This window comes from Prunus avium, chromosome 4, assembly GCF_965620075.1.
Source record: "Prunus avium chromosome 4, drPruAviu1.hap1.1, whole genome shotgun sequence".
NCBI classification, from domain to species: domain Eukaryota; kingdom Viridiplantae; phylum Streptophyta; class Magnoliopsida; order Rosales; family Rosaceae; genus Prunus; species Prunus avium.
Window position 1 is genome coordinate 14,769,116 of NC_142287.1, and position 16,361 is coordinate 14,785,476.

The following is a 16,361-nucleotide window of genomic DNA, read 5'->3' on the forward strand; positions in this document are numbered from 1 at the left end:
CCAACGTGCAACTCAACAGAGAAGGAATTCAAGGCATGGCACGTGGCCTTTTCAAAGGCTAGTTTCTTTTCCTTTTTTTTATTTTTTTATTACTCATGTTTTTTTTTGGGCTAGCATCTGTCTCTTCTTTTAACCCAACACACAAAGAAAGGGGAGCTTCTATAGTGAGGGGAAAGTTATAAGGGGTTTTTTTGAGGGGTATGTTAGAGCCGTTGGATTTCATCCAACGGTGAGTTTTTAAAAGAGGGTGCATGTAGAACCGGGTTGAAATCTGACCCGTTGGAAACCCAACTTCAGTTGAAGATATTTCCTTCTCTGAAAAATTCAAGAACACAATCCTCTGTTTTTGAATGTAACGCAAACCCAGAATTAGAAAGATCCAAAGCTCCCAAACCCTATAGTCGCTCCATTGTCATCAGCTCCTTGGGAGGCCTGCGATCTATGGCATCCTCGGTATGACGATTAATGGCTCTTATCTAGCTATTGCCCTGTTTTGATTCTATGGCTGAAGTGAAAACCCCTTCTCTTTTTCGTTCAGCACACGAGATTCCAGATGAAAGCAAAGTAGCATATCTGGTTCTGTAGCTAGACGCCGCAGCAGCATTTGTTCCTCGATTGTGGTAGAGATGGAGTCTCCACTACCAAAGAGTCTTCTCTAATGTCCACCACATTCTCTTAAGCTGATTGACTTCAGAGCTCCCGCTTGAGTTTGAGAGGTAAGTTTACTGTTGCTGGATTGATTTTATTGGGTTTGGTTTGTTTTTTGTGAGGGTGAGAAATTCGTCATTTGTGGCATCAATAATGCGTCATTTCTGCGGTCAATAATGTGTTATTCTGCCGTCAATAATGCGTCAGTTTTCTGTCAATAATGCGTAATTTCCTTATGAATATTCAATATATTTAGTTGATTGTTTTTGGTGGGGGTGGGAAATTATAAAATGTAGGTAAAAGATCCTAAACTTAGGCTTAATGACATTAGGAGTAAGCATTTGGAGAGGATATTGGGAGAAGTTCTGTAATTGCTGGTTTGAATTACATTTGTGTTCTTAGTTGAACATGTTGGTTCTAATGTTATTTTTTCCAGATTATTGCACAAGAGATGACGTAACTATTATTAAATTTTGTGTAATAATGGCTCTTACAAACAAGCTAGGCTATGCGTCTTTTTTGTGTCAATTTGGGCAATGTTTTGTGTAAGTGGAATGCATTGATATGTTGTAATGCAGTAATGATTGATTAATGAATTAATATTTGCTATGCAGTGATATAGAAGTAGTTCAAAAATATATGTGGGTAAAATGTCTGGGGGCTCAGAGAGTGATGACTGTGTAACAGCTAATGGGATGGTTTACATTCCTGAAGTAAGAAATGAGAAAACACCAACGGTTGGGATGAAGTTCGACTCGCTTGACCTCGCTTATAATTTCTATAACAGATATGCATTCTTGGCTGGCTTTGGTATTCGACTTCATTCCAGCTTTCGGGGGACAAATAATAAAGAGATTCTGAGGAAAGAATTTGTTTGTTGCAAACAAGGTGCATACAGGAAAGATGAAACTCGGGAGAGTAAAAGACAGCGGGGAATAAGTAGATGCAATTGCAAAGCTAAGATTGTGGTTGTGAAGATAAATGGGAGCAAGAAGTATGCCATCTCTCTTTTTGCAGAGGGACACAATCATAAGATGACAGCCTCAGAAAGAGTGCATTTATTGAGATCACACCGTCGTATTTCGGATTCTACAAAAGTACTTACAAAACAGTTGGGTTCGGTTAATATCCCCATTCATCAGAAGGTAAGTATTTTCGAGGTGCAATCCGGAGGAATGGATAAAGTCGGTTTTATCAAAAAGGATATTTACAATCTTGAATGTAGTGTGAATGGGAAGCTGAGGAACCACGATGTTGAACTAGTGACCGAGTATTTTATGGCTGAACAGAAAAAAAAATGAGGCTTTTTATTTCAAGATTGAGGGAGATGGCGAAGACAGGTTTAGTCGATGTTTTTGGGCAGATGCAACTTCTAGACCGGCATACCGGTTGTATGGAGATGTTGTTGTATTCGATACCACATTCAACACGAATCGATACGACTTGACATTTGCACCAATATTGGGAGTTAATAACCATGGTCAGACAATTGTCTTGGCATGCACATTTTTGAGCAAGGAAACGACTGAGTCGTTTATTTGGATGTTTGAGGAGTTTAAGAAAGCCATGCAAGGTGGCGAACCTAAAACGATCATTACAGATCAAGATGCGGCCATCACCAGAGCGATTTCAATAGCCTTCCCGACTACATTTCATCGGCTTTGCATATGGCACATCACATCAAAGTTCCATGTTAAGTTACCACATTCTGCTTATAAGGAGTATTGGCGTGAATTTCAGAAAGCCATATGGGATACTGACAATAAGGATGAGTTTGATGCAAAGTGGAATATTGTGGTTACAAAGGCTGGTTTGACTGACCATCAATGGCTAAGTTCAATGTTTGATTTAAGGGAATCTTGGGTTCCAGCCTACGCACGAGACTTTTTTGTCGCTGGAATGTCAAGCAGCCAAAGAGCGGAAGGTTCTCATGCTTTCTTCAAGCAATACATATCAAGGAGAAATTCGTTGATGGATTTCATAATACGATTTGAGAGGGCACTTTCCCATCAACGTCAAAAAGAGTTAGCTGCTGATCACGTAGATGCATTTGAAGTGGCTCAATGTATTCTACCAATGCCAATGAACAAACAAATGGCTACCTTGTACACAAGGGCAATGTTTCAAAAGTTTGAGAAAGAACTAATACAAAGTACAGCATGTTTCCTAGAGCTCAAAACAGAGGATGCTTCAAAAGTTGTCTTTAATGTGAGCGAAAGGAAAAATTGGCAAACAAGAGTGGCAGAAGTCGTATATGTCAAAGATTCTGACCACGCATCGTGTAGCTGCAAAAAATTTGAATTTGTTGGGATTATTTGCAAGCACATCCTAGCATTGTTCAGAAGGGACCAGATTGAATATATGCCCGATAAATATATTTTGAAAAGGTGGAAGAAAACTGCGAAAGCTGGATTGGTGTCAAATGCAAATGGCAACGAAATTAAAGACTCTGCAGATCCTGGTCTTTTAATAAAGCGGAGTACAATGTCCCGACTTGCTTCAGATGTGGTTGAGGATGCATTAATGTGTGAAGAAGGATGTGAGCTAGTGTCAGAGACTCTAAAAAGTTTGCGGGTGAAGTTGAAGTTGTTGAAGGATGGACCAAGTAATAACGAAGTTGGAGGGTCTAGCTCTCAAACACAATATATGAAAGACCCTAAGAGAGTAAGGTGCAAAGGAAGGTGGAAACAAGTAACGGGAGCAAAGGAAAAGCCAATGAAGCGAGGGATTCGACACTGTCGGGAGTGTGGAGACATTGGTCATGATAGAAGACAATGCCCAAGAAATTTGAACACACCGTAAGATGTTAAAACTATTTATAATAACACCTAAAATTTGAATAGTTAAATTTTTTATGTGCTTGTGTTTGGTGTTTATGCAGGACATCACCGTCAAACAATGAGGAATCAACTCCAATAGATCTCAGTGACCCATTATTCGACGAATTTTACAGGATGCACGGACCTACCGAATGATTTATGTTTGTATTATACAAAGGCCGGTTGTTATGAAGGCTAATGATCAGGTTAAGTTTTCTATATGCAGTTTATTTTATTTGTTTGTTCATGTCCATTGATAAGCTTTTACTTTGTCCACTGCTAATTGAAATGGAAATTTGGTTGGTTTACTTCTTGCATGAAATTTGGACACATGTTAATTTTACATGTCTTCTCCCTATTTGGAAATTTTCATAGACATTTGATAAAGTATCAAATTTTGAGTTTTGTGAAGAAGCAATGACTTTTACCATGTACAATGGGTAGTTTATGCTGAATTATGAACGAGTGACACAGATTCATTGATTATATGACAGGGTAATGTAGCATTTCCAGTAGGGAGCTGTTGTTTCCATCAGCAGTAATGATTTCCAGCACGAATCATTTCTAGCAACACTAATCATTTACAGCAGCAACCAATTTTTCCTAATGTTATGTTCTAGTGCTTGACTGGTTATTAAGATCTGACCTTGACTATGAAGAAATATTGGTGCACGATTTTGTAAACATTCGTACCTGAAGGATACTTGAAATTTGCACTATGTTGGAACACAATGATTAGAAATCAGCGTGTAAAATACAAACTACAATACAACATCTTCTATGCATGATAAGTACATTGCAGCTAATCACATTTCGAATGCTTGGAGAATATTAAAGTGTACACCAACATTTCAACTACTTGTAATTTCGCACACACAAGAAAATTACATTGCAAAGAATTTTATGTGCTCCCTCTTAGCAATATCACGATCACCCCAACCAACTGAACAATGGTAGCCATATTCACTCGGTCGTATGGGTCAGCTTTTTCCGAGCAGCTTGCAAGTGCTTATGGTCACTCGTGTCCCCACTCATATAGACGAAATAAATATTCAGCAATATTTGTAATATTTTGTTATATAAATAACCCATAAATCATTCACCAAAGAATGTATAGCACATTGGCATGTAAAGTGAATAAGGAGAGTGTTACTTATGACTGACGTGTCAATTTTTTGAATACGCCATCTGTTTAATGTGAAGGGACATGATAATGGACTTTACTGATTCCCAACGCGTGGTGATATTGAGAACTTATTGAATAATATTTCAGTTTTTGCAAAATACAATTTTAGACACAAGGAATTGCAATACATAGTCCCAATAATTATATATGAAGCAAATGAAAGTAATACTTGTGTTATTATAAATTAGATAATGAACATTAAGGAAATATACTTCTAATTTGTCCCAGTTATATGTTGTTGTTTGTACTGTTTCATGTCACACTTTTTCTATCTTTCTTTATATTATATGTTTAGGGAATCCCTCAAAGCAACATATACTGTGAAAAATAAAATATTGTGTGAAGTTCTAATCACTCATATAGACTAGGACAAATATTCAGTACTATTTCAAAATTGCTTGACTGGTGTCAGGCCATCGAACGATGTGATTTGACATGATAGAGATATTTACTACGAACCCAAGACGGAGCCATATTGACAACTTATTGAATAGCGTTGACGTGTTCAAAGATCTAGATGCACGCACCCATGATGGCTTCAGAGCATTATCCAATTATTATATATGTGGATTATTATAACAAAACAGATACGTTTACAGCCTTTTATATGAAAGGAAACTAATTATTGTATTATTAAAACTTAGATAATTAATATTAGGGAAATATACTTGTGATGTTGGTTGTTGCAAAATATATAGCTAGGGTTAAGAGGAAAGTGAGTTATCTAAAGGCATTCAAATTTTTTCTTTATGAAATTGATGATTTCTAGCTTCCCCTAGTTGTATAACGTCACAAGGAGGCCGGAGTAATTTTCGGGGCATTTTTCCAATTTTCCTACAATTTATTTAACTTTTTTCAAGATTTTTGCACTAAAAAAAGCCAAAATAATCGCAAGATGACACCTGGCGCGATCTGAGCGCATCACCTTTCACCACTTGCACAAGTGTACGTCAATACACATGGCCACATCCTTGGTTTTTACCCTAAATTCTTATTTTATTATTTTTTCTTATGAAATTCATAACTAAATACACAAAAATGATAAAAATATTCCGAAAATTGATACGAACTCATTGACACTTCATCTTCCTTACTGAATTCCCCGTTTCATGGTTATTCATTTTAAAAGACAATTTCGAGCATTCACGGGAGATGCTTGTTGATGTAGGTTATCTAGGTTAAAGTTAACAACATATATAGCTAGGGTTAAGAGGAAAGTGAGTTATCTAAAGGCATTCAAATTTTTTCTTTATGAAATTGATGATTTCTAGCTTCCCCCAGTTGTATAACGTCACAAGGAGGCCGGAGTAATTTTCGGGGCATTTTTCCAATTTTCCTACAATTTATTTAACTTTTTTCAAGATTTTTGCACTAAAAAAAGCCAAAATAATCGGAAGTTGACACCTGGCGCGATCTGAGCGCATCACCTTTCACCACTTGCACAAGTGTACGTCAATACACATGGCCACATCCTTGGTTTTGACCCTAAATTCTTATTTTATTATTTTTTCTTATGAAATTCATAACTAAATACACAAAAATGATAAAAATGTTTCGAAAATTGATACGAACTCATTGACACTTCATCTTCCTTACTGAATTCTCTGTTTCATGGTTACGCTATATTAGTATTTTATTATTATTTACCCTACATTATTATTATATTACTTTTTAGCCTCTACATTTGTTAATTATATTTACTCGAAATTATTATTTTTATTGTTATTTTGAGTGAGAATAGACCATTTCTGGTGTTAATCAGTTTCTCTCTTCTTCAATTTGTTAATTTTTTTTTCCTTTATTAGGGTGAAGGGATGTTTTGAAAAATAAAAAGAACAAATTACATTCCAAGTATTGTATAACATCAGAAAAAAGTCCATGAATAACCCATTATTTGTATAGCTTAATTTACTGCATCCAAACATTTCATTCATTCATACAAAATTGACGAATTACTGACGACTGACATAATGGTCCCATAAGATAGTTTTACATTGCAAAGCATATTATTTGGTCCCTGTTAGCAATACCACGATCACCCCAACCAACTGAACAGCCGTAGCCGCAATTAGTCAGTCGTATTGGTCGGCTTCTTCCGAGCAGCTTTGACGTGCTTATGCTCACTCATGTCACCACCATCGTCTAGTATCTCTATCACAGCATCAGGGGATACATAGTCCCAATTATAACTTGTATGAGTAGTTGCCGCAAATGCTCGGAAATTTTCGAATCCTTCGTTGAATGCCATCTCCAGTTCACTATGGTGCTCTTCGCATCGCATATGGTCCATCAAACAACCTTTAATTTCATCATTCATTACTGTATCCAACTCCTCTGCTTTCAACTTCCTTGTATGACTCAACTTCAAGTACTTGTTCTTTTGGGAGAACGCTTTGTTAACTCTAATGTTAAGATCAGCCAGAATGGCCTCGTCTTCAACACATTTCTCGTGCCACGAATTGATCAGTCTGGAATTATAATCTAGCTTGCTACTGACTGCATGTATTGCCTCTAATGGATCATCGGAGTCCCCCTCACTCCCAAATGATGTTGAAAATGGAAGGGGTCGGCGAGTACAACGTGGAAATGGAGCTTGCAACTCCAATTTTTCATATTCGACTGTGTTGTTGGCGCCTGAACAGGATGACATGCTTGAATAATCCTATTTGTTTTTAGAGGATGAGGATTGCATATTCAATTTCGTTTGAGGAAGGGGACATAGCTTTATAGACCAACATACTAAAGCTTGCGTGTAGTCAACATATGTACTTTATTTCAATTTTTAAAAAGAGGTGTCAGGTTTTGCTTTTCAAGCATGTCAACCTCATTACACCATTGTCAGTGGTTGAAAGAAACTCAATGGAAGTGACATCTAGTTAGTGAACCCAACCACAGTGGTTAGGATTAAACTTAGATTGTATCAGACAAAAAATTAATTTATACATTGTCAACCAAATATTTTTTGGCGGGAACCTTTTTATTTGTATTACTATCACATCCTTCATAGAAACTCTCCCTCCACGAAAAACTGACTCCTCCACCGAATCTCTCTCCATCGACTGAAACTCTCTCCTCCACAGAAACTCTCTCCCTCCATAGAATGGATTTACTAACCAAGTTTGATGTAAGCATAATAAACACCCCTCCAAACAAAGACCGCCTTCGACACGCAAGTGAATCACCAGATAAGCAGTGTCACATTCCTAGACAGAATGACCATTTTGTTGGAAGTTTTGAGTCTGAAAGGGTTCTTGGATTCTGGAAGGAGAGGCATCTTCAACTTGGTGATGAAATCCAAAGGGCAAGGGCACGTTTGGAATTTGTTGAAGGCCAAATTGAAGATGACAAAAGGCAGGCCAATCTGGATAGGGCGAAGTTGCAGCGCATGAAGCGTAGACACAAACGACTTCGGAGTGTAGCTGTTCAAAAATACAAGAACTCATCTAATGCAGTGGAGTCAAAGAAGCGTGTGATGCAAGCTGGATTCGACTACTTCCGGTCCTATGCAAAACTCGTCGTACCCGGGTTTGATTGGTCATCTATTACCTTTTCCGACGTTAACAAATATACTCACCAAGGGAAGTAACCATTTTGGTTATCGTGTTTGAGCAGAGGCAAATCAGTGGAATTGGAATTTTCGTTCAACTCTGCTTCAAATCTATTTTGATGCTTACTATTATGGAAGATTTCAACCTTCATATTTTGATGTCTTTAATGATGAGAACACGTGATGCAACGTGGCCATCTACTTCAGTCATATGTTGCTGCCATGTCCATTTTTGTGTGATCACGTATCAGATTTGGACATGGTTGCATCATATGCAATGTTGCCTTTATTTATTATATGTTAGGGCAAGGTTTATGGAAAAGCATTTGTGAGTGCGTTTGTGACAAGGTTATGTTATTGTTTTTTTGTACTGGTTCATCTCCTACTATTGTTTTCTTCCTTTATATTATATGTTTGTGGAATCCCTCAAAGTTAACATATACTGTGAAAAAAATGCAGAGTGAATATATAATCACTTATATAGACTAGGACAAATATTCACTAATATTTTAAAATTGCTTGAGTGGTGTGAGGTTTTTCAAAAAAGTATGACATTATTTTATGTGATTGGACATGATGGATATTTTGTACTGATTCCCGATGGACTACTTATTGAATACCTGTGACGGTTCATAACTCTAGACGCAGTTGCATATGGACTACTTATTGAATACCTCTGACGTGTTTAAAGCTCTAGGCGCAGTTGCAATGATGGCTTCAAAGCAGTGTGCAATTATTATATATGTACATTATTATAACAAAACAAAAACAGATTATGTTACATCCTTATATTTGAAAGGAAACTATTTCTTGTCTTATTACAAATTATATAACGAATATTAAGGAAATATACTTGTTAAAGTGAACAAACATATATACTTAGGGTTAAGAGGAAAGTCAGTTCTCTGAAACAATTTGGATTTTTTCATTGCGAAATGGATGCTTTATAGGTTCCTCTAGTTTTATAACGTCACAAGGAGGCCGGAGTAATTTTCGGGGCATTTTTACGATTTTCCGACTATTTATTACAATTTGTTCAAGTTGTTTGCACTAAAAAACCCCAAATAATCGCAAGTTGACATATGGTGCGATCTCAGTGCATACCTTTCACCACTTGCACAAGTTTACGTCAGTTGCAACCAAACATTCTTGCTTTTTACCCTAAATTCTTATTTTATTGTTTTGCCTTACAAAATTCATAACTAAAAACACAAAAATGATAAAAAAAACTTCCGAAAATTGCTACGAATTCATTGAGGCTTCATCTTTCTAACTGAATCCCCCGTTTCGTGGTGACGCTAAATTATTAGGATATTGTTCTTTACCCTAAATTATTATTATATGACTTTTTACCTTCTATATTTATTAATTTTATTGACCCTAATTTTTTTTTTTTGTAATTTTGTTATGCGAAAAGACCATTTCAGGTGCCAATTAGTTTCTCTCTTCTTCAATTTCTTAACTTCTAATTTTTATTAGGGTTAAGGGATGTTTTGAAAAAGTAAATGAAAAAAATACATGTCAACCATTGTATGGTATCAGAAAAAAATTAGTTTAGGATATGATAAGTGGGAAAATGTCTTTTCCAAGCACTGGTGAACAGACAGCTCACTCCATGCACGCCTTTTCGTTTACCAAATATTAAGATTGTAGTTGGGTAAAATATCTATGTCAGTAAAATGTCATATTACCCATCTCTGATGTCAGTAAGCATTCAAGTATACAAATATATATACGTAGATTTATATTGGGTTGCCACGTATACATTAAACCGTGTATATATATACGTAGATGGGCACACAGATGACAAATATATATACGTAGATTTATATTGTGCAGTCATAAACCGTGTATATCTACATTAAACCGTGTATATATACACGGAGTGTTTGCCAACGTCCGGAATAATGGGCACACAGATGCCATACGGAAGAGATCTTCTGAAGATTGGGTTGCCACGTATAACATCACTTTAAACCAAGCCAACTCCGGGATGAAGGCTTGGGGCATCTCCAAATGGATATGCTTCCTTCTCTTTCCTCCGACTGTAGTGAAATATTTGGAATTCATGTGTTTCTATTTTTTTGGAATGGAACGATTTGAGGAGTGGAAGAGGGGAGAAATGAGAATAGATGGGGTTTTGGTTCTATTATAGGGTGTGTTTGTTGTACCGTTTGGAAAATGTGTTTCTACTTGAGGTTTTTCTCACTTGACCCTTTTTAAAGAAACTGAACCAACACCCTAAAACTAGAGAAAAACAGAAGAGAAGGAAAATGTCATCGAAATGCAAAGTCAGACAGTCAAAAAGTAAATTAAGAACCTATATGCATAGCCATTTTTAGGATTTTCCCGCCCTTTTTATGTCAATGAAACAAATGTAACGGATTACTGACTAGTCACAGAACGTCCCATCACATAACTTTTCATTTTCCCACACCGAAATATAGTAGTAATGTTATTAAAATGTGATGGATGTTTATCCAACTAGTTGGTTTAATGAAATATAATGAAAATAATATAGGGTTTAGGGCAGTTTTCCCTCAATTTTCATATTGGGTTTTGGTAGTTAAATATTATATTGGTTTATGGGGTAAACGGTGCCCCATATCTGACGGTACATGTGTCGAAAGCATGCCCAACCCACCCACAGACAGAAAAGAGGATATAATCGCATTTGGGCAGAGATGAGAGAGCTCTGAGTCCGAAGAGGTTTGAGTGAGAAGATCTGAGTGAGAAGGTATGAGTCCGAAGAGGTTTCAGTGAGAAGATCTGAGTGAGAAAAGGTACAAGTGAGAAGATTCAACATGTCTTCGTCTTCATCTCCCGCTCAAACAAAGAGGTGTCCGTACTGTGGAGCTGCAATGGTGCTTCGGGTTTCAAAATCAGAAAAAAATCGAGGGAAGCCATTTTGGAAGTGCCTAACCTCCTTTGTAAGTTTTCATTTCCAGAATATGTATGTGGGTGAAAAAAACCTTGGTCTAACTCTGACACAATTATTTTGCATATATGATGCCTGCAATTAGGGAGCCACCAGTTGCAATGGATTTGAATGGGTTGATGTAACTTCCGCTCAAGCAGAACAGCCAGATGACACGTATGATGCTACGGTGCTGAATATGCTGAAGTCCATTAAGGATTTGGTATTAGTTTTATTACTTTTATCAATTTTAATATTATTTGTTCTTTTAATGACCAATTAAGTGCACAGTTTCAAGGATTGTAAAAGTTCTCCCCAAAAAGACATGTTGCACGCACCACCAATGAGTTTTCAAACCCATTTTGTAATATTTGTTCTTGAAATAGGTGGATTGGCATTGAGTTTAAATTATTGTTCTTGAAATAGGTAGATTGTTTATTGGCGTATACTAAAGGTTTATTGATTGTTTACTGCATGTATATCGCATGTTATAGCGCGGATATTGGATGTTTATTGAAGGTTTATTGATTGTTTACTGTATGTATATCGCATGTTATTGCTCGGATATTTGATGTATATTGAAGGTTTATTGATTGTTTACTGCATGTGTATCGCATGTTATTTATCGGATATTGGATGTTTATTGAAGGTTTATTGATTGTGTACTGCATGTTTATCGCATGTTATTTGTCGGATATTGGATGTTTATTGAAGGTTTATTGATTGTTTACTGCATCTGTATCGCATGTTATTTATCGGATATTGGATGTTTATTGAAGGTTTATTGATTGTTTACTGCATGTATTTCGCATGTTATTGTCCGATATTGAATGTTTATTGAAGGTTTATTGATTGTTTATTAGTAGGAAGAACAACTATTCAGTAGAATTTCCTAATCGATACGACTTCCTTATGGATGGTGAAATTAGGGGCTGATGTATATTGCATGTCTATTGCGTATAGATTGCATGTGTATTGCGTGTATATTGCTTGTCTGTTGCCTGTGTATTGTTGTTTATTTCCTTCGTAAGCAATAAACAATCAATACACACGCAATAAATGTACGCTATGCACGCAATAGACAAGCAATATAGACGCAATAGACAAGCAATATAGATGCACCAATATACATTACTTTTATGCTACTGAGCTGCCCAAGACCAATAAAATAAAGAAAATAAACGAATTTATTAACCGATTATAAAGGAAAGAGGGATTCAAACCCGATGGGCGGTACGGAACCAATAGGAAGTTTTTATAGCATTGCAGATGGGAAATGTTTATTGAAGTTTTATTGAGGTTTATTGACAGTTTACTGAATGTTTACTGAAGGTTTACTGCATGTATATCGCATGTGTTTCTATAAAGAAGGCATGGTTGAATAAAACATTGGAGGCGAGGGCATAGCCGCCTATTTCCCTTACAGAATTACAATCAATACACACGCAACCCATTGCGATTAAGTTAAGGCATGGTGAACGGCTTAAAGATTGGGATCTGATATTTGGAATGGTGGCTTGGATAAATCATGACATATTACTTTGCAATAATGTAATACACTTTAAAAAGCCATCAGTCATTGTTCACATATGCAGTCTTCCAATCCCAATTCAATGCAGTTTGGTTAAGGTTATGTAAATGTCGTGAAGGAGTTAGGGCAATATTACAGAGATGTTTGTTTCATTAAATCCAAAAAAACTTTACACTCCAGATGCACATTCTATGTATGGGAATGGCATGTGCCTAACTTCAAAAACGCATATGCCTATCCATTTACATTTGCCCACGTGCACTAGATTTACAAATCCATTTACTTTTCTCCTCACTAAGCCTCTGCATCTCCATTTCAGATTCTTCATTTTTCTGTCTATGCTCTGCATCCAGCTACTATATACATTTAGCATAATATGAGAATAAACGTAGCGTAGTATCACACTAATCAAAATGAAAGCATGCATCCGCTATAATAATATTTTGGTTCTAATTGTTGTCCAATAACTTAAACTTAAAATTATGTACAAAAATACACTAAGATTGAGAAAGACGAAGAAGAATTGAGGAGCAGAGGTAGAATTCGAAAAGGAGCCGTGGATCTGTATTGTGTATTTACATGACTTTCAAATTGGAGATTTCCAAAACCAATTTAATCATTAAGTACCTGAACCCATTTCAATCACTACCATGGCATGTAAGCATCTCCCCGTAATATCTCTGCACCCAACTTCAACCGGAAAAAGGGCATGTTCTGCGCGGTGCAAGTAGCTAACGGAATCTCAGCGCTCAAAAGCTCAATGTACTTCAACACAAACATGCCACAATCGCCTCTGAAGCAAATCAAGAACTCGATCAATTCAAGTAATGACATTGTAACGTAATTGACAATTTCAAGTAATAAAATTAAAGAAAAAGTTGTGCTCACTGATTAGATTGTTGTAGAACATCCACTCGTTCTATTGGCCATGGACACCACCAATCTCTGCTGCAGTCGTTTGCGTAAACACCTTCTTCATAAAAGTCGATGGAGTTGAGAAGATTTGGAATCGTAATTGAAAGCGGGGCGAGTTCTTCCTTTAACATCTCATCTGGAATAAGTGAAACCATTGAATCGTACACTTTGATTTCACACTTAACCAGATCAATCATTAGAGCCACCTAATGCTTATACTTCGTCAACAGACAAGGGGCATACACCTTATGCACGTTCTGCCAATCCGCCCCACACGCCGGAACCTTGCCATTTACAACGTTCACTAAACTGTTTCTAATTTTCCACCCAGCCTGCTCTTTTTTTCTTTTATTATCCACAAAACAAGTATGGATGTGATTCTGTGAAATAGAAAACAATCAATGGTTAAACACCTCCACAAAGCAAGTATGGATAATTTGTAATTATTAACTGCACTTGGTCAAGCCCTATGACATACCATGAAAAATACATCGGTCGTTGTCCAGTTCGATATTTCTACAACCTCCAAATCTTGTTGTCGCTTTCGGATGAGATACAACCCCAAATCAATGTGCTGCACATGTTTTTCTGGTCAATCTCATAATCTATGTACATTAAAACAAATGCATAATCAATTAAACTTACATCTCCTGTCAGCCAACCGTCAGCTTTTACGAGGGAAGCGAAGAATTCAATCTTAGCTTCCACGTGGCCAAATTGCATCACTAAACTGTGAATATAACAAAGTTTTAGATCACAACAATTTAAAAATATATACACTAATGCCTTTTATCTCAAAAAACAAGGGACTTACTTTGGGTTATGGCGCCATTCCCAACAAAGTTTCAGCAATTTCACCATATCATCATGCGGAATCGCCTTCATTGGGTCTAACATCCGAAGTCGGGTTGTCTCTGGCACAGTTTTTTTCACCAATTCACTAGCTTCAATGATCTTGCACATAGGAATAATCCTCTTTCTCTTTCGTAATTGGACCCCTTGTTCCACAGCTTTACCTTTATCATTCAACCGAACGTTGAACTCAGATAGCACAACTGTAGGTTGATCCAAATCAATATCCCCAAGAGTCAACTCAACAGTTGTCCCCGCCGTGCTCTCACCAATGTCATCACAAACCAAAACAACTTCATCATCCGCTTCCTCACATTCCTTTATTTGCACTTCCTTTTCCTCACTTTTTTTTCTTTTCACTTCCTTGTCCTCCCTTCTTTTTCTTTGCGGATCCTCTCCATCACTACTTTTTCTTTGCAGTTCCCCTCCGTCACTGCTTTTTCTTTGCAGTTCCTTCCCTCACTGTTTTTTCTTTTCACTTCCTCTCCCTCACAGCTCTTTCTTTGCAGTTCCTCTCCCTCATTGCTTTTTCTTTTCACTTCCTCTCCCTCACTGCTCTTTCTTTGCAGTTCCTCTCCCTCATTGCTTTTTCTTTTCACTTCCTCTCCCTCACTGCTCTTTCTTTGCGCTTCCTCTCCCTTGCTGCTTTTTATTTTCACTTGCTCTCCCTCTCTTGTTTTCCTTTGCGCTTCCTCTACCTCACTTGGTTTTCTTTGCACTTCACCCCCTTCAATCCCCTCATCGTCCTTTTCCTCTCCCTCATATCTGTTACTTGGCCCTTCATCCCATTCACTATCATCCATTTCGTTAGATCCCTTAAATAGATGTGAGATCGCACAACGATTCGTCCTCTCTTTCAGTAAAGCTAGGTCCCTGTTGTGTCGATATAGCTGCACCAAAATGGATTCAGCTGCATCCTCAACTTGTGATACTCGCAAGTGCACGAGCCGTTTGGTAGTATAGCATATGTAAGTGCGAGGTCGATCCCACGAGGATTGGTGATTGAATGATCCAATTCATTTTTCCTACACAAAACAGAAATGAAAAAGAAAGGAAATAAATAAAACAAGGAAGAAAGAAATAACTAACTCAAGCAGATAAGTTCCCAAGTTCAATTAGATTAATGGATTGATTCTAGCTAAAGTATGATTAAGCCATGGTGTGTGGTCATAACCTTGTGTTCCTAATTCCCTAATTTGATCATTTGTTGTCTAACCTAAAATTAAGCATTAGGAACCCATTAAGCATAGAAGAACATTTTAAACAACCAAGTATGTATCTAATCCCTGTTGTCGAATGTCCATACATACTCTTCCTATTCATAGTTCAATTCGAATTAAAGCATGGTGTATACTCTTAATTCAAACCAAGATAGCTAACATGCAAGCCTAAATGGTGATCAATCATTCAAACTAGCATATTAACTTATAAGCATAATGAATAAGAACAAAAATCATAATTGAAACTTGGAAACTAATCAAACTTGAAACTAAAGAAAAGAATTTACATAACAATGAAAATTAAGTAGAACTTGGAAAGGAGAATTTCAGCACAAATATTTCATTACTACAATTGAAAACTAGAAAATGAAACTAAGAGAATTTGAGGGAGAGAAGGGAAGGGAGCTCTAGAGAAGTGTTTGAGAGCTCCCCCCCTTGGGGTGTGATTACAAGCTTGGGAAACCTCACTATATATAGGCCTAAGGAAGCTGAAAATCTGAATTAAGTATGGCTAATGCATACAACACTTGTTTTATAAAATCTGAAATGGTTGATGCACTTGAATTAGAAAATCTAAATTGGGTGATGCACTTGTATTAGAAAATCTTGAATTGGTTGATGCACTTCACCAATAGATCCCACCAGCAGCCCTAGCTCATCTTCATGTCACCATGACCAAGCTTCCAACCAGAAATGATAGCTCATACCTAGCTCACCATGACCAAG

The 16,361-nt window shown here is 36.9% G+C and overlaps 2 protein-coding genes across 2 annotated transcripts; both read left to right on the forward strand.

Annotated features, from left to right (window-relative positions):
- The first annotated feature begins 1,298 nt into the window (after positions 1–1,298).
- LOC148294870 (protein FAR1-RELATED SEQUENCE 5-like) lies at positions 1,299–2,620 on the forward strand. Its single transcript, XM_088252282.1, has 3 exons — positions 1,299–1,918; positions 2,025–2,458; positions 2,502–2,620. The coding sequence occupies exons 1-3, from the start codon at positions 1,299–1,301 to the stop codon at positions 2,618–2,620; spliced, it is 1,173 nt and encodes a 390-aa protein (XP_088108408.1).
- Positions 2,549–3,740, forward strand: LOC148294871 (protein FAR1-RELATED SEQUENCE 5-like). The gene is made up of 2 exons (XM_088252624.1): positions 2,549–3,446; positions 3,530–3,740. The coding sequence occupies exons 1-2, from the start codon at positions 2,620–2,622 to the stop codon at positions 3,621–3,623; spliced, it is 921 nt and encodes a 306-aa protein (XP_088108750.1). The 5' UTR covers positions 2,549–2,619; the 3' UTR covers positions 3,624–3,740.
- Positions 3,741–16,361: the final 12,621 nt, after the last annotated feature.

Bases quoted from the DNA above. Each gene is read 5' to 3' on its own strand.
- LOC148294870 (XM_088252282.1), top strand. From the start codon at position 1,299: ATGTCTGGGGGCTCAGAGAGTGATGACTGTGTAACAGCTAATGGGATG. The intron at 1,919-2,024 runs GTATTTTATGGC...TGCAACTTCTAG, and splicing joins GATGTTGAACTAGTGACCGA to ACCGGCATACCGGTTGTATG. The intron at 2,459-2,501 runs GTTTGACTGACC...GTTTGATTTAAG, and splicing joins TATTGTGGTTACAAAGGCTG to GGAATCTTGGGTTCCAGCCT.
- LOC148294871 (XM_088252624.1), top strand. From the start codon at position 2,620: ATGGATTTCATAATACGATTTGAGAGGGCACTTTCCCATCAACGTCAA. The intron at 3,447-3,529 runs GTAAGATGTTAA...GTGTTTATGCAG, and splicing joins CCAAGAAATTTGAACACACC to GACATCACCGTCAAACAATG.